The sequence below is a fragment of the Oncorhynchus clarkii genome, unplaced genomic scaffold (genome assembly GCF_045791955.1).
Source record: "Oncorhynchus clarkii lewisi isolate Uvic-CL-2024 unplaced genomic scaffold, UVic_Ocla_1.0 unplaced_contig_928_pilon_pilon, whole genome shotgun sequence".
NCBI lineage: Eukaryota > Metazoa > Chordata > Actinopteri > Salmoniformes > Salmonidae > Oncorhynchus > Oncorhynchus clarkii.
The window spans coordinates 18,787-44,629 of NW_027258433.1; the positions used below are offsets into that span (position 1 = coordinate 18,787).

The 25,843-nt window shown below is 48.2% G+C and overlaps 1 protein-coding gene across 1 annotated transcript in view; it reads right to left on the reverse strand.

Moving 5' to 3' along the window:
- Positions 1 to 25,843, reverse strand: part of LOC139396925 (ventricular zone-expressed PH domain-containing protein-like) — a 63,245-nt gene that overhangs the window by 16,960 nt on the left and 20,442 nt on the right. Inside the window, exon 5 of the mRNA XM_071143855.1 lies at positions 20,423 to 20,540. Coding sequence (XP_070999956.1) covers positions 20,423 to 20,540 — 118 coding nt within the window. The remainder of the gene's footprint in view (positions 1 to 20,422; positions 20,541 to 25,843) is intronic.

The following is a 25,843-nucleotide window of genomic DNA, read 5'->3' on the forward strand; positions in this document are numbered from 1 at the left end:
ACACACAGACACACACACGCACGCACGCACACACACACATATTTGAGTGACCATAAGTGTCCCTTCACCACCCCACATAGAACCATGTGACCATGAGCTGCCATTCCCAAAACCCTATCAGTCCCCCGCTGCTGAAACCAAAGGGCACAGAGAGGACAGGGACTGTTTGGTATTAATGGTACAGAGAGGACAGGGACTGTTTGGTATTAATGGTACAGAGAGGACAGGGACTGTTTGGTAATAATGACACAGACAGGACAGGGACTGTTTGGTATTAATGGTACAGAGAGGACAGCGACTGTTTGGTATTAATGGCACAGAGAGGACAGGGACTGTTTGGTATTAATGGTACAGAGAGGACAGGGACTGTTTGGTATTAATGGCACAGAGAGGACAGGGACTGTTTGGTATTAATGGCACAGCGAGGACAGGGACTGTTTGGTATTATTAGCACAGAGAGGACAGGGACTGTTTGGTTAAAATGGCACAGAGAGGACAGGGACAGTTTGGTAATAATGGTACAGAGAGGACAGGGACTGTTTGGTATTAATGGCACAGCGAGGACAGGGACTGTTTGGTATTAATGGCACAGAGAGGACAGGGACTGTTTGGTTATAATGGCTAGTTAACATGTTTATCTCCTGCATGTTTTCACATTGATTAATGTAAGTTGACTCAGTAAGTCATGTAACAGGAATGTGTGCTTGAGCGTGTGGGAAGAATATCACATCCTGGTATACTGGCATCAGAACAGGACAGAATGCCTGGGGTCTGGAGACACACACACACACACACACACACACACACACACACACACACACACACACACACACACACACACACACACACACACACACACACACACACACACACACACACACACGTACACAAACTAACACACAGATACACACTGGCTCAATGTCTGGTCCGATTAGTTACACTCTGCCCACATTGTCTCTCTCTTGTGTTTATCTGGTCTGGTTTCCTGTGTGTGGTTTGGTTTAGTTTAGTTTAGTGTGTGTGTGTGTGTGTGTGTGTGTGTGTGTGTGTGTGTGTGTGTGTGTGTGTGTGTGTGTGTGTGTGTGTGTGTGTGTGTGTGTGTGTGTGTGTGTGTGTGTGTGTGTCGGTGTCGGTGTGTGTGTGTGTGTGTCGGTGTGTGTGTGTCGGTGTGTGTGTGTGTGCGTGTGTGTGTGTTTGGGGTGTGTGGGTGTATGACTCTACGCTACACTGGTACTCTGGGCCAATTTACCAGAGCCAGCCTGGTCCAGAACCAAACAAAGTGTCCCTTTGTCTGTATAGCGATGAGTAAAACAGGAGGCCTGAGTCATAGAGAGACTCTAACCATTACCACATACACACAGGCCCAGTCTGGCTCCTCCACTCCCACACAGGAACAGCCTTTCACGGGCACAGAACTCTCAATCCTCCCTGGGTTCTAGAACAGAACACTAGCCTGGAACACACAGAGAGAGACTGTGCCACGCAGGAGACTAGTGTGTGACACAACTGTAAAAAATAGAACTACCACAAAGAAGACAGAGTTCTATCTAATCTGAGTTCTGCACATGCCTGCTAACTAAAATGTCGCTGACAGAAATGGCAGCTCTGCTTCTAGCTCCTAAGATCTCTGCTTCAGTGGAAAGATTGGCTCCACACACAGTGTGTTGAAATTCCCCTGTCAAAAGAAAAGGTAGCCAAAACGTATTCAGTCCTACTAGGCAAAAACTGGTTGAATCAACGTTGTTTCCACGTCATTTCAACTAAAAAAATCAAATTGGATTTGCAAAAAATGTCGAGTTTACCAGTCAGATTACCAGTGTTAAAGCTTCTAAATGTACCAGTCAGATTGCCAGGGTTATAAACTCTAAATTTACCAGTCAGATTGCCAGGGTTATAAACTCTAAATTTACCAGTCAGATTATGAGGGGGTTAGAGGCTCTAAATTTACCAGTCAAATTGCCAGGGTTAGAGGCTCTAAATTTACCAGTCAGATTTACCAGGGTTAGAGATTCTAAATTTACCTGTCAGATTACCAAAGTTAGAAACTCAACATTTACCAGTCAGATTACGAGGGTTAGAGGCTCTACATTTACCAGTCAGATTACCAGGGTTAGAGTCTCTAAATTGACCAGTCAGATTACCAGGGTTAGAGGCTCTAAATTTACCAGTCAGATTACCAAGGTTAGATGCTCTACATTTACCAGTCAGATTACGAGGGTTAGAGGCTCTACATTTACCAGTCAGATTACCAGGGTTAGAGGCTCTACATTTACCAGTCAGATTAACATGGTTAGAGGCTCTACATTTACCAGTCAGATTACCAGGGTTAGAGGCTCTAAATTTCCCAGTCAGATTATGAGGGTTGGAGGCTTTAAATTTACCAGTCAGATTACCAGGGTTAGAGGCTCTAAATTTCCCAGTCAGATTATGAGGGTTGGAGGCTCTAAATCTCAGTCAGATTACCAAGGTTAGAGGCTCTAAATTTACCAGTCAGATTACCAGGGTTAGGCTCTAAATGTACCAGTCAGATTACCAGGGTTAGAGGCTCTAAATCCCTACTAGAACAGGGCTTCCCAAACTCGGTCCAGGGGCCCCACCTGAGTGCACATTTCGTTTTTTTTGCACTAACACTACACAGCTAATATAACCATCTCGTCATCAAGCTTTGAATCAACTGTGTAGTGTGTTACGACAAACACCAAAACGTGTTGCAGTGGGAAACTACGGAATGTGTGTGGTTTGTACAATGACAAGAGTTGTTGAGCATTCAGTGGAATTGAATGCTCATCTCTCTCCAGGGTTTAGAGGGATGAACTTCAATAACCAGTACTGCTGAGATAACCCAGAGCAGATGTACTACAGAGAAGATCTGGCCATCAGTCGGTACTGGAGTTTAGATACCTCAGATTCCTCTGGACATCATCATACCATTTCAGTCCTCCTGGTCCAAGTGACTCACTGAATGACCTAGAATCTGTATGAGTCAATATCACATTATTATAGCTACACTATTTATGTATGTGCATATTTCTATTTGTTTGACTGTGTGTGTGTGTGTGTGTGTGTGTGTGTGTGTGTGTGTGTGTGTGTGTGTGTGTGTGTGTGTGTGTGTGTGTGTGTGTGTGTGTGTGTGTGTGTGTGTGTGTGTGTGTGTGCGTGCGTGCGTGCGTGCGTGCGTGCGTGCGTGCGTGCGTGTGTGTGTGTGTAAGTCATTGCAACCAACGAGGACCTCCAGAGCATCTGTGCACCACACCATCTCCTCCAAGCCCACTGTTCGTTTGCTTGTATAGGTCACCTCCATTGCTTACACATTTTACATTTCCTACGCTGAATGGCTTATTTGTTTGTCTGTTTGTGGTTATGGCAGTCATTTGGGAGAGATCGGCAGGAAACCGTAAACCTCGTTCATACCGTAGTAAATGTTGGAGAAAAAACAAAGAAAGGGGGATTGAAAGGAGACATTGTGGCATCAGTCATCGTCTGTTTCATTCTAGTGGGCCCAAAGCTTCCCAGTGGAGAACAAGGCCTCCAACCCTAGGGCCCATAGCTTCCCAGTGGAGAACAAGGCCTCCAACCCTAGGGCCCAAAGCTTCCCAGTGGAGAACAAGGCCTCCAACCCTAGGGCCCAAAGCTTCCCAGTGGAGAACAAGGCCTCCAACCCTAGGGCCCAAAGCTTCCCAGTGGAGAACAAGGCCTCCAACCCTAGGGCCCATAGCTTCCCAGTGGAGAACAAGGCCTCCAACCCTAGGGCCCAAAGCTTCCCAGTGGAGAACAAGGCCTCCAACCCTAGGGCCCATAGCTTCCCAGTGGAGAACAAGGCCTCCGACCCTAGGGCCCATAGCTTCCCAGTGGAGAACAAGGCCTCCAACCCTAGGGCCCAAAGCTGCCCAGTGGAGAACAAGGCCTCCAACCCTAGGGCCCAAAGCTGCCCAGTGGAGAACAAGGCCTCCAACCCTAGGGCCCATAGCTTCCCAGTGGAGAACAAGGCCTCCGACCCTAGGGCCCATAGCTTCCCAGTGGAGAACAAGGCCTCCGACCCTAGGGCCCATAGCTTCCCAGTGGAGAACAAGGCCTCCAACCCTAGGGCCCAAAGCTGCCCAGTGGAGAACAAGGCCTCCAACCCTAGGGCCCAAAGCTTCCCAGTGGAGAACAAGGCCTCCAACCCTAGGGCCCAAAGCTTCCCAGTGGAGAACAAGGCCTCCAACCCTAGGGCCCAAAGCTGCCCAGTGGAGAACAAGGCCTCCAACCCTAGGGCCCATAGCTTCCCAGTGGAGAACAAGGCCTCCAACCCTAGGGCCCAAAGCTTCCCAGTGGAGAACAAGGCCTCCAACCCTAGGGCCCAAAGCTTCCCAGTGGAGAACAAGGCCTACAACCCTAGGGCCCATAGCTTCCCAGTGGAGAACAAGGCCTACAACCCTAGGGCCCAAAGCTTCCCAGTGACTGTTGGACCAGGTGGTACAGTACATACAGTGAATTCGGAAAGTATTCAGACCCCTTGACTTTTTCCACATTTTGTGATATTACAGCCTTAAAACAGGTTTTTAGAAATATGACAACGCAGGAGTGGCTTCGGGACAAGTCTCTGAACATCTTTGAGTGGTCCAGCCAGAGCCCGGACTTGAAACCGATCGAACATCTCTGGAGAAACCTGAAAATAGCTGTGCAGCGACGCTCCCCATCCAACCTGACTGATCATGAGAGGATCTGCAGAGAATAATGGGAGAAACTCCCCAAATACAGGTGTGCCAAGCTTGTAGCATCATACCCAAGAAGACTCAAGGTTGTAATCGTTGCCAAAGGTGCTTCAACAAAGTACTGAGTAAAGGGTCTGAATACTTATGTAAATGTCATATTTCAGTTTTGATTTTTAAACAATTGAATAAATTTTAGAATAAGTCTGTAACATAACAAAATGTGGAAAAAGTCAAGGGGCATGAATACTTTCTGAATGCCCTGTATGGCTGGTACAGAGGAACAGAATTACAACCAGGAACATTAAAACATGCCATTACAAAACCAGGACCAGCTGCTTTGCTTCTCCCAACATGTCCAGATTTGTAAAAATGTGTTCCAAGACAAGGCCCAGGTCTTCAATCAAATGAATAGCAGACACTTTCACTAGGGGGTTGTTTTAGTCAGGGAACATGGTGGGTATTCTGTTGACAACAACCATGCCTTTGACAGCAGCAACCATATATTATGTTAGACACACAACTGTATATTTTCTGAAAGCCATCACTTATCCAAGATTTGCTACAACCGTGAATCCCGGAGGCGAATATAATGTCCGGATAGTTTTTCCCCAGATTGATGATGATGAAACGGTTAGGACCTTGGGAACATTCCAGCGTTTTGGATACCCTGGGAGGCTTTTCCATTGTGCAGATCATGAGTATTATGAGTTAGTATGTGTGCTAAGAGACTGACATCATTCTGACTTCTGGCTAGTCTATGACAACGTTCCAAATATAGAATAACTCTAGTATTAATTCAAATTCTATTGATCCAATAGTTGTAATCCATATTCTATTGTTCCAACCGTTTTAATTCAAATTCTATTGTTCCAACAGTTCTAATTCAAATTCTATTGTTCCATCAGCTAGTATAGTGAATGTGCTCTTAAGGGGCTTCACTGTGACTGATGTTAACCGGACGGCACCAGAGCCTCATCCCGCTGAGATGGACAGAATTCAACTATATGTCAGGTAGACAGGGGGAGGAGAGAGAGAGAGAGAGACAGAGAGAGAGAGAGACAGAGAGAGACAGAGAGAGAGAGAGAGAGAGAGAGAGAGAGAGAGACAGAGAGAGAGAGAGAGAGAGACAGAGAGAGAGAGAGAGAGAGACAGAGAGAGAGGGAGAGATAGAGAGAGACAGAGAGACAGAGAGAGAGAGAGAGAGAGAGAGGAGAGAGAGAGAGAGAGAGAGAGAGAGAGAGAGAGAGAGGGAGAGAGAGAGAGACAGAGAGACAGAGAGAGAGAGAGAGAGAGAGACAGAGAGACAGGGAGAGAGAGAGAGAGAGAGAGAGAGAGAGAGAGAGACAGAGAGAGAGAGAGAGAGAGAGAGAGAGAGAGAGAGAGAGAGAGAGAGAGAGAGAGAGAGAGAGAGAGAGAGCGGTTTAACACTGAGGATGACGATTAAGTCACAACTGCTTCTCCCTTTTCCCCTTTGAAGAGGAAGACAACTTGTGAGTTCTCTCTCCAACATCTTAAATAGTTGGCAAATCATTTCACTGTTTTAAATGGCACCATGCACCTTTTAACTACTGCGTTTATGGTCTGCAATGCACAGTCAGCATTTTCATAACAAGGTGAACACAAAGAATCAGCTGAGAACAGTTATTACCTACAGTGTGTATCCATCAGAGGTGTGTGGTTCTAAGGAACAGGGTTCTGTATGGACAACCCTGCTGGAGGCTTTGCATTCCATATTAGACTGACTGTCTGAACACCTAGCTCACCAATGACCCTGTGATCTCATTGAAATTCATATTCTATTGTTCCAATAGTTCTAATTCATATTCTATTGTTCCAATAGTTCTAATTCATATTCTATTGTTCCAACAGTTCGAATTCATATTCTATTGTTCCAATAGTTCTAATTCATATTCTATTGTTCCAACAGTTCTAATTCATATTCTATTGTTCCAACAGTTCTAATTCATATTCTATTGTTCCAACAGTTCGAATTCATATTCTATTGTTCCAACAGTTCAAATTCATATTCTATTGTTCCAATAGTTCTAATTCATATTCTATTGTTCCAATAGTTCGAATTCATATTCTATTGTTCCAACAGTTCGAATTCATATTCTATTGTTCCAACAGTTCTAATTCATATTCTATTGTTCCAATAGTTCTAATTCATATTCTATTGTTCCAATAGTTCTAATTCATATTCTATTGTTCCAACAGTTCTAATTCATATTCTATTGTTCCAACAGTTCGAATTCATATTCTATTGTTCCAATAGTTCTAATTTATATTCTATTGTTCCAACAGTTCTAATTCATATTCTATTGTTCCAATAGTTCTAGTTAAAGAAGCTGTTAAAAACTGACATCACCTACATATCAAGACTATTTATGGTGAGTCATAATTACACGGGTCCATTGTGTAATAGTGTCAAATCAAATTTAGCACCCAGGTCACTGGGCTTAACTCACATGCATGTGTATACACCAAACCACCTCATTATACAGTACACTACACCAAACCACCTCATTATACAGTACACTACACACAACCACCTCATTATACAGAACACTACACCAAACCACCTCATTATATAGTACACTACACACAACCACCTCATTATACAGAACACTACACACAACCACCTCATTATATAGGACACTACACACAAGCCAAATAAAAGCCACATGTGATTAGTACATACAGTACCAGTGTAATCAGGAAGAGATTAATAACTAGCCGGGAGAACAAAACTATAGTGGAGGAATGACTACACTTTGCAGTTATAGCAATCTTTTACAATCAGAGAGGGTGCCTTGGGTATGGCGTGCGCGTGTGTGTGTGTGTGTGTGTGTGTGTGTGTGTGTGTGTGTGTGTGTGTGTGTGTGTGTGTGTGTGTGTGTGTGTGTTCTGGGAGAGATCCGGCCATAGAGAGGGAATGAATGGCGTTGGAAAATAAGAGGGTGATGACAGATTGTTGACAGGGTAGAAGGAGAGAAAGTACAGCTTTGGACAGAAAAGCTCCTTAACCATAATGTATTGTAATGGGGGAGGCCTTTCTCCTGAAACATAATGTATTGTAATGGGGGAGGCCTTTCTCCTGAAACATAATGTACTGTAATGGGGGAGGCCTTTCTCCTGAAACATAATGTATTGTGATGGGGAGGCCTTTCTCCTGAAACATAATGTACTGTAATGGGGGAGGCCTTTCTCCTGAAACATAATGTACTGTAATGGGGGAGGCCTTTCTCCTGAAACATAATGTATTGTAATGGGGGAGGCCTTTCTCCTGAAACATTATGTATTGTAATGGGGGAGGCCTTTCTCCTGAAACATAATGTACTGTAATGGGGGAGGCCTTTCTCCTGAAACATAATGTATTGTAATGGGGGAGGCCTTTCTCCTTAACCATAATGTACTGTAATGGGGGAGGCCTTTCTCCTGAAACATTATGTATTGTAATGGGGGAGGCCTTTCTCCTGAAACATTATGTATTGTAATGGGTGAGGCCTTTCTCCTGAAACATTATGTATTGTAATGGGGGAGGTCTTTCTCCTGAAACATAATGTATTGTAATGGGGGAGGCCTTTCTCCTGAAACATAATGTACTGTAATGGGGGAGGCCTTTCTCCTGAAACATAATGTATTGTAATGGGGGGGGGGGGGGGGGGGCTTTCTCCTTAACCATAATACTAATGTAGTTACGTTAAAGGATGTATCACAGTTGAAACGAGGAGCCATGTTTATATATACCCGTACCGCCATATGACCAAGACCCTGAATCCAAAACACCTGATTCTACCAAACAAGGTCCTGATGATTAGCTGATCAGTACAATCAGGTAGGTGTGTTAGTGTTTGGGTTTGAAAAACAGCGTCTGTTTAGCCTCTAACTCTTCAGGACTAGGGGTTTACAGCATAAATATGTTTCAAATCAACCCCAGAAAAACCACTCCCCTCCACTGTTTTATATTCAACAGAAAGGTAAACACCCAGACTTGGCTGGTGCAGTGATTCTCTATGGGTCGCTGCTGAGTATTGCACACTGAAGGTTGTATGGTTGAATCCCTGGTGGGATATGCTTGTTACACACCGGGGGTCAGAATCAGATATTTTCCCCGTTTCGCTCCAGTAAGTACTTCGTCATTCCCTGAATGTGTATGTGTATCAATCATGGGCTTGTCATCAGGGACAGAGCCAGAAACCAAGCAAAAACAGACCATGCTGATGTTATTCAACCAGAACCCAGTAGGACTAGTCTATAACAGGACATTATGGTGTTTTTCAACCAGAACCCAGTAGGACTAGTCTATAACAGGACATTATGGTGTTATTCAACCAGAACCCAGTAGGACTAGTCTATAACAGGACATTATGATGTTATTCAACCAGAACCCAGTAGGACTAGTCTATAACAGGACATTATGGTGTTTTTCAACCAGAACCCAGTAGGACTAGTCTATAACAGGACATTATGATGTTATTCAACCAGAACCCAGTAGGACTTGTCTATAACAGGCATATAAGAGAGAAAACCAACATGGTCCTATTTTGGACCACCTTCTCCAAATGTTCCACTTATAGAAATGACATCATTTATGGATGTTCTGGTTTTATAAATCTGACTTTAAAGGTTCAAGGTGACACGGGCTTAGTTTGTTTACCAACAGCTCTGAATACCCAACATGCAGTTCTCATCTTCCTGATTTCTGATGTTGACAAACAACTTCCTGCCAGGGCATAAGGCCTTCTGGGAAATATCTGGTAGCTTCTCGTTAAATATACCATGAATGGCACAAACAACAGGCCTGTGTGTTAGAGAAAAAGACTTACACCTGACCATAACTCTCTGTCTCTGCCATAACTTTTCTTCCTGTGTCTTACAAGAATATGACCTTTCTATTTCCTCCATCTATCCTCGTTCTCCTCACCTCCTTATTAATTGAACACTTGATTACCAAAACCGGTCCACTGTCAGGTCCTTACGTCTACCTTCCAATCCAGCAACAGCCAATGTGGATCCTAATAAAATACTAAATCTCCATGACAGTCAGGAGCCTTGTCCGAAATCGGTCTTGCCTACTACTCACTAAAACTGCAAACTATGTTCTAGTAGTTTTACATACTATTTGGAATGTTTTGTTTAGTAAATACTACATAATATTACATCACTACTACATTACTACATACTATTCAGAAAGTATTGTTTAGTAAATACTACATACTATTACTACTACATTACTACATATTATTTAGAACGTATTGTTTAGTGAACACTATATACCATTACTACTACATTACTACATACTATTTGGAACACAATGCTTAGTAAATACTACTTACTATTACTACTACATTACTACATATTATTTAGAACGTATTGTTTAGTGAACACTATATACCATTACTACTACATTACTACATACTATTTGGAACACATTGCTTAGTAAATACTACTTACTATTACTACTACATTACTACATACTATTCAGAAAGTATTGTTTAGTAAATACGAAGCAAGAAATATCAACGTACTGATCCTAGTGAGAACATCTAATGTGTAACTGCATTTATTCCCGCCATTCGGTCATTTTGGTCCAGCGCACCCCTCCTGCTTTTCATCTAGTAGAAATACTATAATATACTAATACTATAATACTATTGACGAAGAGACTCGTCTCTGGAGATCCAGCTTGGTTTTTTCAGCTGTTGTCAAATAAACGACTCTCTTCCTGAAAGCAGAGCAGTGCAATTCTACTAGATGAAAAGCCGAACTGGGTATGACATCCTGACATTTAAAACGGACTCCATTTTCAATATGTCACATATTATAAAATCCTTCTATTTCTGGCACTGTCGGAGTTAGAAGCAGCAGCAATAACATCTGCTAATCACATGTATGTGACCAATAACATCTGCTAATCACATGTATGTGACCAATAACATCTGCTTATCACATGTATGTGACCAATAACTTTTGATTTGATTTTTAACCAAAATGCCTACTAAGTACGGGTATTCGGACCCCCCTGATGCCCAGTCTACCCAGTGAATCCCCCTGATGCCCAGTCTACCCAGTGAACCCCCCTGATGCCCAGTCTACCCAGTGAACCCCCCTGAAGCCCAGTCTACCCAGTGAATCCCCCTGATGCCCAGTCTACCCAGTGAATCCCCCTGAAGCCCAGTCTACCCAGTGAACCCCCTGAAGCCCAGTCTACCCAGTGAACCCCCCTGAATCCCAGTCTACCCAGTGAACCCCCCTGATTCCCAGACTACCCAGTGAACCCCCTGATGCCCAGTCTACCCAGTGAAATCCCCTGATGCCCAGTCTACCCAGTGAACCCCCCTGATGCCCAGACTGCCCAGTGAACCCCCCTGATTCCCAGTCTACCCAGTGAATCCCCCTGATGCCCAGTCTACCCAGTGAACCCCCCTGAAGCCCAGTCTACCCAGTGAACCCCCCTGAAGCCCAGTCTACCCAGTGAACCCCCTGATTCCCAGTCTACCCAGTGCACCCCCCTGATTCCCAGTCTACCCAGTGAACCCCCCTTATGCCCAGTCTACCCAGTGAACCCCCCTGATGCCCAGTCTACCCAGTGAACCCCCCTGAAGCCCAGTCTACCCAGTGAACCCCCCTGAATCCAAGTCTACCCAGTGAACCCCCCTGATTCCCAGTCTACCCAGTGAACCCCCCTGATTCCCAGTCTACCAAGTGAACACCCCTGATTCCCAGTCTACCCAGTGAACCCCCCTTATGCCCAGTCTACCCAGTGAACCCCACTGATTCCCAGTCTACCTAGTGAACCCCCCTTATGCCCAGTCTACCCAGTGAATCCTCCTGAAGCCCAGTCTACACAGTGAATCCCCCTGATGCCCAGTCTGCCCAGTGAACCCCCTGATTCCCAGCCTACCCAGTGAATCCCCCTGATGCCCAGTCTACCCAGTGAACCCCCTGATGCCCAGTCTACCCAGTGAACCCCCCTGATGCCCAGTCTACCCAGTGAACCCCCCTGATGCCCAGTCTGCCCAGTGAATCCCCCTGATGCCCAGTCTACCCAGTGAACCCCCCTGATGCCCAGTCTGCCCAGTGAATCCCCCTGATGCCCAGTATACCCAGTGAATCCCCCTGAAGCCCAGTCTACCCAGTGAACCCATCTGAAGCCCAGTCTACCCAGTGAACCCCCCTGAAGCCCAGTCTACCCAGTGAACCCCCCTGAATCCCAGTCTACCCAGTGAACCCCCCTGATTCCCAGTCTACCCAGTGAATCCCCCTGATGCCCAGTCTACCCAGTGAACCCCCCTGAAGCCCAGTCTACCCAGTGAACCCCCCTGAATCCAAGTCTACCTAGTGAACCCCCCTGATTCACAGTCTACCCAGTGAACCCCCCTTATGCCCAGTCTACCCAGTGAACCCCCCTGATTCCCAGTCTACCCAGTGAACCCCCCTGATTCCCAGTCTACCCAGTGAACCCCCCTGATGCCCAGTCTACCCAGTGAACCCCCCTGAAGCCCAGTCTACCCAGTGAACCCCCCTGAATCCCAGTCTACCCAGTGAACCCCCCTTATGCCCAGTCTACCCAGTGAACCCCCCTTATGCCCAGTCTACCCAGTGAACCCCCCTGATTCCCAGTCTACCCAGTGAACCCCCCTGATGCCCAGTCTACCCAGTGAACCCCCCTTATGCCCAGTCTACCCAGTGAACCCCACTGATTCCCAGTCTACCCAGTGAACCCCCCTTATGCCTAGTCTACCCAGTGAATCCTCCTGAAGCCCAGTCTACACAGTGAATCCCCCTGATGCCCAGTCTGCCCAGTGAACCCCCTGATTCCCAGCCTACCCAGTGAATCCCCCTGATGCCCAGTCTACCCAGTGAACCCCCTGATGCCCAGTCTACCCAGTGAAATCCCCTGATGCCCAGTCTACCCAGTGAACCCCCTTGATGCCCAGTCTGCCCAGTGAATCCCCCTGATGCTCAGTCTACCCAGTGAATCCCCCTGATGCCCAGTCTACCCAGTGAACCAATCTGAAGCCCAGTCTACCCAGTGAACCCCCCGATGCCCAGTCTACCCAGTGAACCCCCCTGAAGCCCAGTCTACCCAGTGAACCCCCCTGAATCCCAGTCTACCCAGTGAACCCCCCTGATTCCCAGTCTACCCAGTGAATCCCCAAGATGCCCAGTCTACCCAGTGAACCCCCCTGAAGCCCAGTCTACCCAGTGAACCCCCCTGAATCCCAGTCTACCCAGTGAACCCCCCTGATTCCAAGTCTACCCAGTGAACCCCCCTGATTCCCAGTCTACCCAGTGAACCCCCCTGATTCCCAGTCTACCCAGTGAAGCCCCCTGATGCCCAGTCTACCCAGTGAACCCCCCTGAAGCCCAGTCTACCCAGTGAACCCCCCTGAATCCCAGTCTACCCAGTGAACCCCCCTGATTCCCAGTCTACCCAGTGACCCCCCCTGATTCCCAGTCTACCCAGTGAACACCCCTGATTCCCAGTCTACCCAGTGAACCCCCCTTATGCCCAGTCTACCCAGTGAACCCCCCTGAATCCCAGTCTACCCAGTGAACCCCCCTTATGCCCAGTCTACCCAGTGAATCCCCAAGATGCCCAGTCTACCCAGTGAACCCCCCTGAAGCCCAGTCTACCCAGTGAACCCCCCTGAATCCCAGTCTACCCAGTGAACCCCCCTGAAGCCCAGTCTACCCAGTGAACCCCCCTGATTCCCACTCTACCCAGTGAACCCCCCTGATTCCCAGTCTACCCAGTGAACCCCCCTGATGCCCAGTCTACCCAGTGAACCCCCCTGAAGCCCAGTCTACCCAGTGAACCCCCCTGAATCCCAGTCTACCCAGTGAACCCCCCTGATTCCCAGTCTACCCAGTGACCCCCCCTGATTCCCAGTCTACCCAGTGAACACCCCTGATTCCCAGTCTACCCAGTGAACCCCCCTTATGCCCAGTCTACCCAGTGAACCCCCCTGAATCCCAGTCTACCCAGTGAACCCCCCTTATGCCCAGTCTACCCAGTGAACCCCCTTTATGCCCAGTCTGCCCAGTGAACCCCCTGATTCTGAGTCTACCCAGTGAATCCTCCTGAAGCCCAGTCTACACAGTGAATCCCCCTGATGCCCAGTCTGCCCAGTGAACCCCCTGATTCCCAGCCTACCCAGTGAATCCCCCTGATGCCCAGTCTACCCAGTGAACCCCCTGATTCCCAGCCTACCCAGTGAATCCCCCTGATGCCCAGTCTACCCAGTGAACCCCCTGATGCCCAGTCTACCCAGTGAACCCCCCTGATACCCAGTCTACCCAGTGAACCCCCCTGATGCCCAGTCTGCCCAGTGAATCCCCCTGATGCCCAGTCTACCCAGTGAACCCCCCTGATGCCCAGTCTGCCCAGTGAATCCCCCTGATGCCCAGTATACCCAGTGAATCCCCCTGAAGCCCAGTCTACCCAGTGAACCCATCTGAAGCACAGTCTACCCAGTGAACCCCCCTGAAGCCCAGTCTACCCAGTGAACCCCCCTGAATCCCAGTCTACCCAGTGAACCCCCCTGATTCCCAGTCTACCCAGTGAATCCCCCTGATGCCCAGTCTGCCCAGTGAACCCCCTGATTCCCAGCCTACCCAGTGAATCCCCCTGATGCCCAGTCTACCCAGTGAACCCCCTGATGCCCAGTCTACCCAGTGAAATCCCCTGATGCCCAGTCTACCCAGTGAACCCCCCTGATGCCCAGTCTGCCCAGTGAATCCCCCTGATGCCCAGTCTACCCAGTGAATCCCCCTGATGCCCAGTCTACCCAGTGAACCAATCTGAAGGCCAGTCTACCCAGTGAACCCCCCGATGCCCAGTCTACCTAGTGAACCCACCTGAAGCCCAGTCTACCCAGTGAACCCCCCTGATTCCCAGTCTACCCAGTGAATCCCCAAGATGCCCAGTCTACCCAGTGAACCCCCCTGAAGCCCAGTCTACCCAGTGAACCCCCCTGAATCCCAGTCTACCCAGTGAACCCCCCTGATTCCCAGTCTACCCAGTGAACCCCCCTGATTCCCAGTCTACCCAGTGAACCCCCCTGATTCCCAGTCTACCCAGTGAACCCCCCTGATGCCCAGTCTACCCAGTGAACCCCCCTGAAGCCCAGTCTACCCAGTGAACCCCCCTGAATCCCAGTCTACCCAGTGAACCCCCCTGATTCCCAGTCTACCCAGTGACCCCCCCTGATTCCCAGTCTACCCAGTGAACACCCCTGATTCCCAGTCTACCCAGTGAACCCCCCTTATGCCCAGTCTACCCAGTGAACCCCCCTGAATCCCAGTCTACCCAGTGAACCCCCCTTATGCCCAGTCTACCCAGTGAACCCCCCTTATGCCCAGTCTGCCCAGTGAACCCCCTGATTCTGAGTCTACCCAGTGAATCCTCCTGAAGCCCAGTCTACACAGTGAATCCCCCGATGCCCAGTCTGCCCAGTGAACCCCTTGATTCCCAGCCTACCCAGTGAATCCCCCTGATGCCCAGTCTACCCAGTGAACCCCCTGATGCCCAGTCTACCCAGTGAAATCCCCTGATGCCCAGTCTACCCAGTGAACCCCCCTGATTCCCAGTCTGCCCAGTGAACCCCCCTGATGCCCAGTCTACCCAGTGAATCCCCCGGATGCCCAGTCTACCCAGTGAACCCATCTGAAGCCCAGTCTACCCAGTGAATCCCCCGATGCCCAGTCTACCCAGTGAACCCCCCTGAAGCCCAGTCTACCCAGTGAACCCCCCTGAATCCCAGTCTACCCAGTGAACCCCCCTGATTCCCAGTCTACCCAGTGAATCCCCCTGATGCCCAGTCTACCCAGTGAACCCCCCTGAAGCCCAGTCTACCCAGTGAACCCCCCTGAATCCCAGTCTACCCAGTGAACCCCCCTGATTCCCAGTCTACCCAGTGAACCCCCCTGATTCCCAGTCTACCCAGTGAACCCCCCTGATTCCCAGTCTACCCAGTGAACCCCCCTGATGCCCAGTCTACCCAGTGAACCCCCCTGAAGCCCAGTCTACCCAGTGAACCCCCTGAATCCCAGTCTACCCAGTGAACCCCCCTGATTCCCAGTCTACCCAGTGAACCCCCCTGATTCCCAGTCTACCCAGTGAACCCCCCTGATTCCCAGTCTACCCAGTGAACCCCCCTTATGCCCAGTCTACCCAGTGAACCCCCCTGATTCCCAGTCTACCCAGTGAACCCCCCTTTATGCCCAGTCTACCCAGTGAACCCCCCTTATGCCCAGTCTGCCCAGTGAACCCCCTGATTCTGAGTCTACCCAGTGAATCCCCCTGAAGCCCAGTCTACACAGTGAAATCCCCTGATGCCCAGTCTGCCCAGTGAACCCCCTGATTCCCAGCCTACCCAGTGAATCCCCCTGATGCCCAGTCTACCCAGTGAACCCCCTGATGCCCAGTCTACCCAGTGAACCCCCCTGATGCCCAGTCTACCCAGTGATACCCCCTGATGCCCAGTCTGCCCAGTGAATCCCCCTGATGCCCAGTCTACCCAGTGAACCCCCCTGATGCCCAGTCTGCCCAGTGAATCCCCCTGATGCCCAGTATACCCAGTGAATCCCCCTGAAGCCCAGTCTACCCAGTGAACCCATCTGAAGCCCAGTCTACCCAGTGAACCCCCCTGAAGCCCAGTCTACCCAGTGAACCCCCCTGAATCCCAGTCTACCCAGTGAACCCCCCTGATTCCCAGTCTACCCAGTGAATCCCCCTGATGCCCAGTCTACCCAGTGAACCCCCCTGAAGCCCAGTCTACCCAGTGAACCCCCCTGAATCCCAGTCTACCCAGTGAACCCCCCTGATTCCCAGTCTACCCAGTGAACCCCCCTTATGCCCAGTCTACCCAGTGAACCCCCCTGAATCCCAGTCTACCCAGTGAACCCCCCTGATTCCCAGTCTACCCAGTGAACCCCCCTGATGCCCAGTCTACCCAGTGAACCCCCCTGAAGCCCAGTCTACCCAGTGAACCCCCCTGATTCCCAGTCTACCCAGTGAACCCCCCTGATTCCCAGTCTACCCAGTGAACCTCCCTGATTCCCAGTCTACCCAGTGAACCCCCCTGATTCCCAGTCTACCCAGTGAACCCCCCTTATGCCCAGTCTACCCAGTGAACCCCCCTGATTCCCAGTCTACCCAGTGAACGCCCCTTTATGCCCAGTCTACCCAGTGAACCCCCCTTATGCCCAGTCTGCCCAGTGAACCCCCTGATTCTGAGTCTACCCAGTGAATCCCCCTGAAGCCCAGTCTACACAGTGAATCCCCCTGATGCCCAGTCTGCCCAGTGAACCCCTGATTCCCAGCCTACCCAGTGAATCCCCCTGATGCCCAGTCTACCCAGTGAACCCCCTGATGCCCAGTCTACCCAGTGAACCCCCCTGATGCCCAGTCTACCCAGTGAACCCCCCTGATGCCCAGTCTGCCCAGTGAATCCCCCTGATGCCCAGTCTACCCAGTGAACCCCCCTGATTCCCAGTCTGCCCAGTGAATCCCCCTGATGCCCAGTATACCCAGTGAATCCCCCTGAAGCCCAGTCTACCCAGTGAACCCATCTGAAGCCCAGTCTACCCAGTGAACCCCCCGATGCCCAGTCTACCCAGTGAACCCCCCTGATGCCCAGTCTACCCAGTGAACCCCCCGATGCCCAGTCTACCCAGTGAACCCCCTGATGCCCAGTCTACCCAGTGAACCCCCCTGATGCCCAGTCTACCCAGTGAACCCCCTGATGCCCAGTCTACCCAGTGAACCCCCCTGATGCCCAGTCTACCCAGTGAACCCCCCGATGTCCAGTCTACCCAGTGAATCCCCCTGAAGCCCAGTCTACCCAGTGAGTCCCCCTGAAGCCCTGTAGACTGGCCCAGTGCAGCTCCAGAACATCTGGGCCCCTCATGTTCCACACTGCTTCAGAAAAATGCTTTATCCTCCAGAGAGATACATTTATCTCATTGTACCCAACCATGAAGAGTCCTATTCAAAGACATGTCTGCTATTCAGAAATGAGCATTTCTTCTCCCTACCCCCTCGTCTCAGTTGTCTACAGTTGTTTCTTCTCCCTTCCCCCTCATCTCAGTTGTCTACAGTGGTTTCTTCTCCCTACCCCCACATCTCAGTTGTCTACAGTGGTTTCTTCTCCCTACCCCCTCATCTCAGTTGTCTACAGTGGTTTCTTCTCCCTACCCCCACATCTCAGTTGTCTACAGTGGTTTCTTCTCCCTACCCCCTCATCTCAGTTGTCTACAGTGGTTTCTTCTCCCTACCCCCTCATCTCAGTTGTCTACAGTGGTTTCTTCTCCCTACCCCCACATCTCAGTTGTCTACAGTGGTTTCTTCTCCCTACCTCCTCATCTCAGTTGTCTACAGTGGTTTCTTCTCCCTACCCCCTCATCTCAGTTGTCTACAGTGGTTTCTTCTCCCTACCCCCACATCTCAGTTGTCTACAGTGGTTTCTTCTCCCTACCCCCACATCTCAGTTGTCTACAGTGGTTTCTTCTCCCTACCCCCACATCTCAGTTGTCTACAGTGGTTTCTTCTCCCTACCCCCACATCTCAGTTGTCTACAGTGGTTTCTTCTCCCTACCCCCACATCTCAGTTGTCTACAGTGGTTTCTTCTCCCTACCCCCACATCTCAGTTGTCTACAGTGGTTTCTTCTCCCTACCCCCACATCTCAGTTGTCTACAGTGGTTTCTTCTCCCTACCCCCACATCTCAGTTGTCTACAGTGGTTTCTTCTCCCTACCCCCACATCTCAGTTGTCTACAGTGGTTTCTTCTCCCTACCCCCACATCTCAGTTGTCTACAGTGGTTTCTTCTCCCTACCCCCTCATCTCAGTTGTCTACAGTGGTTTCTTCTCCCTACCCCCACATCTCAGTTGTCTACAGTGGTTTCTTCTCCCTACCCCCACATCTCAGTTGTCTACAGTGGTTTCTTCTCCCTACCCCCTCATCTCAGTTGTCTACAGTGGTTTCTTCTCCCTACCTCCTCATCTCAGTTGTCTACAGTGGTTTCTTCTCCCTACCCCCTCATCTCAGTTGTCTACAGTGGTTTCTTCTCCCTACCTCCTCATCTCAGTTGTCTACAGTGGTTTCTTCTCCCTACCCCCACATCTCAGTTGTCTACAGTGGTTTCTTCTCCCTACCCCCTCATCTCAGTTGTCTACAGTGGTTTCTTCTCCCTACCCCCACATCTCAGTTGTCTACAGTGGTTTCTTCTCCCTACCCCCACATCTCAGTTGTCTACAGTGGTTTCTTCTCCCTACCCCCACATCTCAGTTGTCTACAGTGGTTTCTTCTCCCTACCTCCTCATCTCAGTTGTCTACAGTGGTTTCTTCTCCCTACCCCCACATCTCAGTTGTCTACAGTGGTTTCTTCTCCCTACCTCCTCACATCTCAGTTGTCTACAGTGGTTTCTTCTCCCTACCCCCTCATCTCAGTTGTCTACAGTGGTTTCTTCTCCCTACCCCCTCATCTCAGTTGTCTACAGTGGTTTCTTCTCCCTACCCCCACATCTCAGTTGTCTACAGTGGTTTCTTCTCCCTACCCCCTCATCTCAGTTGTCTACAGTGGTTTCTTCTCCCTACCCCCACATCTCAGTTGTCTACAGTGGTTTCTTCTCCCTACCCCCACATCTCAGTTGTCTACAGTGGTTTCTTCTCCCTACCCCCACATCTCAGTTGTCTACAGTGGTTTCTTCTCCCTACCCCCACATCTCAGTTGTCTACAGTGGTTTCTTCTCCCTACCCCCACATCTCAGTTGTCTACAGTGGTTTCTTCTCCCTACCCCCACATCTCAGTTGTCTACAGTGGTTTCTTCTCCCTACCCCCACATCTCAGTTGTCTACAGTGGTTTCTTCTCCCTACCCCCACATCTCAGTTGTCTACAGTGGTTTCTTCTCCCTACCCCCACATCTCAGTTGTCTACAGTGGTTTCTTCTCCCTACCCTCACATCTCAGTTGTCTACAGTGGTTTCTTCTCCCTACCCCCTCATCTCAGTTGTCTACAGTGGTTTCTTCTCCCTACCCCCACATCTCAGTTGTCTACAGTGGTTTCTTCTCCCTACCCCCACATCTCAGTTGTCTACAGTGGTTTCTTCTCCCTACCCCCACATCTCAGTTGTCTACAGTGGTTTCTTCTCCCTACCTCCTCATCTCAGTTGTCTACAGTGGTTTCTTCTCCCTACCCCCACATCTCAGTTGTCTACAGTGGTTTCTTCTCCCTACCTCCTCACATCTCCTTCATCTTCCCTGATTATCTTTGATGTATTTGACAGTTCCGGTGGAGTGGAGGACAGACGACCACATTAAACCACTGAGATGAGTAAAGGCTCTGTCTCTTTCTTGACCACTTCCTCTCTATTAGCAAAGGTTGATGGGGTCCTGACTCTGTGTCGTTACACAAACTGTGTATTGATTAGATGATAGGCAACGCATTATTCGCTAGGGGAGGAAGGTAGACCCTGGTGGTTGGAGCGTTGGGCCAGTAACCCGAAATGTTGGATTATCGAATCACCGAGCCGACAAGGTAAAAATCTGTCGTTTCTGCCCCTGAACAAGGCACTGTTCCCTGGCCGTTTGTGTAAATAAGAATTTGTTCTTAACTGACTTGCCTAGTTGAATATAAAAATAAAACATTTGAAAAAAGTTCAAAAGGGAGGATCAGGTGTGTTGTTAGACAGGGAGGATCAGCTGTGTTTGTTTACCTGTGGCCTTCTCTGGGTTGTTGCACATATAGCAGAGCCAGCTGCCCTCCTCTTCACTGAATCCAAACAGGTGAAAGAAACGCACCTCCTGCAGATGGATCTGCAGACTATCCAGGTCCTACAGAGAGAGAGAGAAAGTCCCCTAAGCATGCTGGTCCTGGGGCTCTGTTCATAAACACACCCCACAGAGTCCCAGGTCATCAACACAAACACACCCCACAGAGTCCCAGGGCAACAACACAAACACACCCCACAGAGTCCCAGGACAACAACACAAACACACCCAACAGAGTCCCAGGACAACAACACAATTAGACCCAACCAAATCATGAGGAAACAAAAAGATAATTACTTGACACATTGGAAAGAATTGACAAAAAAAACAGAACAAACTAGAATGCTATTTGGCCCTAAACAGAGAGTACACAGTGGCAGAATACCTGACCACTGTGACTGAACCAAACTTAAGGAAAGCTTTGACTATGTACAGACTCAGTGAGCATAGACTTGCTATTAAGAAAGGCCGCCGTAGGCAGACATGGCTCTCAAGAGAAGACAGGCTGTGAAAAGGCAACCAGTGAATAAAAGGGAAACCAGTGAAGAAAAGGGAAACCAGTGATGAACAAACACCATTGTAAATGTATTTATTCTTTTGGAATTTTTGTGTAATGTTTACTGTTCAGTTTTTATTGTTTATTTCACTTGTGTTTATTATCTATTTCCCTTGATTTGGCAATGTACACATATGTTTTCCATGACAATAAAGTCCTTTGAATTGAAATGAGAGAGAGAAAGAAATAAAGATGATTTATTTTACGTCTGGTTTACTAACACTCAAAGAGACATGTACCCAAGAGCTAGTACAATGAACATGGGCACAATAACTAGGACCATCTGTGTGTTAGAGAGAAAGAGAGAGAGAGAGAGAGAGAGAGAGAGGGAGGGAGGGAGAAATGGAAAGGTAGAGAGGGAGAGAGGGAGAGAGAGAGGGAGAGAGAGGGGGAAGAGAGAAGGAGGGAGAGAGAGAGAGAGGAGAGAGAGAGAGAGAGAGAGAGAGAGAGAGAGAGAGAGAGATAAATGGAAAGGGGGGAGGGAGAGAGAGAGAGAGAGAGGGATAAATGGAAAGGGAGAGAGGGAGAGAGAGAGAGGGAGAGAGAGGAAAGGGAGAGAGGGAGAGAGAGAGGGAGAAATGGAAAGGGAGAGAGGGGAGAGAGAGAGAGAGAGAGAGAGAGAGATTATTTCAATTTAATCCAGATGAATGATGGCTGATGAGTATAATGGGTTGTATTTTCACTGGGTCTTTCAGGGAGACCCTGGGGTTTCCTGGGGGCTGTAATGGGGGTCTGGGTTTTACACACACACACGCACACACACACACACACACACTCACACACACACACTCACACACACACACACACACACACACACACACACACACACACACACACACAAACACAAGTTTCCTAGAGCAGCAACAGGACATTTGAATTATGTTGCTTATAATTAATGGACATTTGGTACATTTTTAGAAAGGGAAAATTCAGAAGTATAATTTTTTTTACTTCCAATTCAAAGATCTCCTGCAACAGAGTGGTCAAATTAAGATTCCACATCTGTACAGACAGTCCTCTAGGTGGTTTTCTTTACACAGACCACTCCTCTCTCCACTCTTTTATACACTATTTGCTATTACCTAATTAACATCCACCTGGCCAGGTTAATAATGAACAACAGATTATATTTCATTAGGTGCGGCGGGCTACCCTGATGGCCTCGGTTTGTTTCAGTTGAAGACTGGTAATTCTGTTCTCAAATTTGCTTCATGGAGTACAGGGGGTCACTCTACTAGATGCACCAACACCCCAAACATCCGACTGCAGAGCAAGCAATCTCACACAATCTAAAACCTCGAGACCCCTAACCGTCTACCTCAAGGCCCCTAACTATCTACCTCAAGACCCTTAACCATCTACCTCAAGACCCCTAACCATCTACCTCAAGACCCCTAACCATCTACCTCAAGACCCCTAACCATCTACCTCAAGACCCCTAACCATCTACCTCAAGACCCCTAACCATCTACCTCAAGACCCCTAACCGTCTACCTCAAGACCCATAACTATCTACCTCAAGACCCATAACTATCTACCTCAAGACCCCTAACTATCTACCTCAAGACCCATAACTATCTACCTCAAGACCCTTCACCATCTACCTCAAGACCACTAACCATCTACCTCAAGACCCCTAACCGTCTACCTCAAGACCCTTAACCATCTACCTCAAGACCCCTAACCATCTACCTCAAGACCCCTAACCATCTACCTCAAGACCCCTAACCGTCTACCTCAAGACCCCTAACTATCTACCTCAAGACCCCTAACTATCTACCTCAAGACCTCAAGACCCTTAACCATCTACCTCAAGACCCCTAACCAACCATCTACCTCAAGACCCCTAACAGTCTAACCATCCAAGTCTACCTCAAGACCCTTAACCATCTACCTCAAGACCCCTCAAGACCCCACCTCAAGACCCCTAACCATCTACCTCAAGACTATCTACCTCAAGACCCCTAACTATCTACCTCAAGACCCTTAACCATCTACCTCAAGACCCCTAACCATCTACCTCAAGACCCCTAACCGTCTACCTCAAGACCCTTAACCATCTACCTCAAGACCCCTAACCATCTACCTCAAGACCCCTAACTATCTACCTCAAGACCCCTAACAGTCTACCTCAAGACCCTTAACCATCTACCCCAAGACCCTTAACCATCTACCTCAAGACCACTAAACATCTACCTCAAGACCCCTAACCATCTACCTCAAGACCCTTAACCATCTACCTCAAGACCCCTAACTATCTACCTCATGACCCTTAACCATCTACCTCAAGACCCCTAAACATCTACCTCAAGACCCCTAACCATCTACCTCAAGACCCCTAAACATCTACCTCAAGACCCCTAACCATCTTCCTCAAGACCCTTAACCATCTACCTCAAGACCCCTAACCATCTACCTCAAGACCTTTAACCATCTACCTCAAGAACCTTAACCATCTACCTCAAGACCCCTAAAAATCTACCTCAAGACCACTAAACATCTACCTCAAGACCCTTAACCATCTACCTCAAGACCCCTAAAAATCTACCTCAAAACCTACCCTAAACATCTACCTCAAGACCCTTAACTGTCTACCTCAAGACCCCTAACTAACTACCATCTACCTCAAGACCCCTAACTATCTACCTCATGACCCTTAACCATCTAACTCAAGACCCCTAAACATCTACCTCAAGACCCCTAAACGTCTACCTCAAGACCCCTAAACATCTACCTCAAGACCCCTAACCATCTACCTCAAGACCCCTAACTATCTACCGCAAGACCCCAAACTATCTACCTCAAGACCCCTAACCATCTACCTCAAGACCCTTAAACATCTACCTCAAGACCCCTAACCATCAGACAGACTGACAGACAGACAGACAGACAGACAGACAGACAGACAGACAGACAGACAGACAGACAGACAGACAGACAGACAGAGAGAGAAGGACAAACCACGTGTTCACCTTAATTGACAAACAAAAGCAAAGGCAAAGTCTTCTCATGCTTTGTTGATTTCAGAAAAGCTTTTAACTCAATTTGGCATGAGAATGTGCTATACAAATTGATGGGAAATGGTGTCGGGGGAAAATCACAAGTTTGTGGTTAAAATTGGCACGCTCTTTAACATATATATCAACTAATTGCAGAGGGCACCAGAACAGTCTGCAGCACCCGGCCTCAAACCTACAGGAATCTGAAGTCAAATGTCTACTGCTTGCTGATGATCTGGGGCTTCTGTCCTCAACCAAGGAGGCCCTACAGCAGCACCTAGATCTTCTGCACAGATTCTGTCAAACCTGGGCCCTGACAGACCTGGGCCCTGACAGTAAATCTCAGTAAGACAAAGATAGAGGTTGCAAAATAGGTCCAGTTGCCAGGGCCACAAATACAATTGACATGTAGACACCGTTGCCCTAGAGCACACAAAAAAACTATACATACCTTGGCCTAAACATCAGCGCCACAGGTAACTTCCACAATGCTGTGAACGATCAGAGAGACAAGGTAAGAAGGGCACTCTATGCCATCAAAAGGAACATAAAATTCAACATACCAATTAGGAGCTGGCTAAAAATACTTGAATCAGTTATAGAGCCGATTGCCCTTTATGGTTGTGAGGTCTGGGGTCCGCTCACCAACCAAGAATTCACAAAATGGGACAAACACCAAATTGAGACTGAGAATTCTACAAAAATATCCTCTTTGTACAACGTAGAACACCAAATAATGCATGCAGAGCAGAATTAGGTCGAAACCCGCTAATTATCAAAATCTAGAAAAGAGCTGTTAAATTCTACAACCACCTAAAAGGAAGCGATTCCCAAGCCTTCCATAACAAAGCCATCACCTACAGAGAGATGAACCTGGAGAAGAGTCCACTAACCATGCTGGTCCTGGGGCTCTGTTCACAAACACAAACAGACCCCACAGGGCCCAAGGACAGCAGCACAATTAGACCCAACCAAATCATGAGAAAACAAAAAGATATTTACTTGACACATTGGAAAGAATTAACAAAAAATACTAGAATGCTATTTGGCCTTGTCAGGGGTTCACCTAGGGGTCATGATAGGGGCTGTACCAAATGTTTGATGTATTATAATACTTGATCATGCTTAAGTTGTATTAATAGAAGGGGAGGGGTTATAAGACCACTCCCTCCTTACATTTATAGGGTCCTAGACTACAGATTAACAATATACAGTGCCTTGCGAAAGTATTCGGCCCCCTTGAACTTTGCGACCTTTTGCCACATTTCAGGCTTCAAACATAAAGATATAAAACTGTATTTTTTTGTGAAGAATCAACAACAAGTGGGACACAATCATGAAGTGGAACGACATTTATTGGATATTTCAAACTTTTTTAACAAATCAAAAACTGAAAAATTGGGCGTGCAAAATTATTCAGCCCCCTTAAGTTAATACTTTGTAGCGCCACCTTTTGCTGCGATTACAGCTGTAAGTCGCTTGGGGTATGTCTCTATCAGTTTTGCACATCGAGAGACTGACATTTTTTCCCATTCCTCCTTGCAAAACAGCTCGAGCTCAGTGAGGTTGGATGGAGAGCATTTGTGAACAGCAGTTTTCAGTTCTTTCCACAGATTCTCGATTGGATTCAGGTCTGGACTTTGACTTGGCCATTCTAACACCTGGATATGTTTATTTTTGAACCATTCCATTGTAGATTTTGCTTTATGTTTTGGATCATTGTCTTGTTGGAAGACAAATCTCCGTCCCAGTCTCAGGTCTTTTGCAGACTCCATCAGGTTTTCTTCCAGAATGGTCCTGTATTTGGCTCC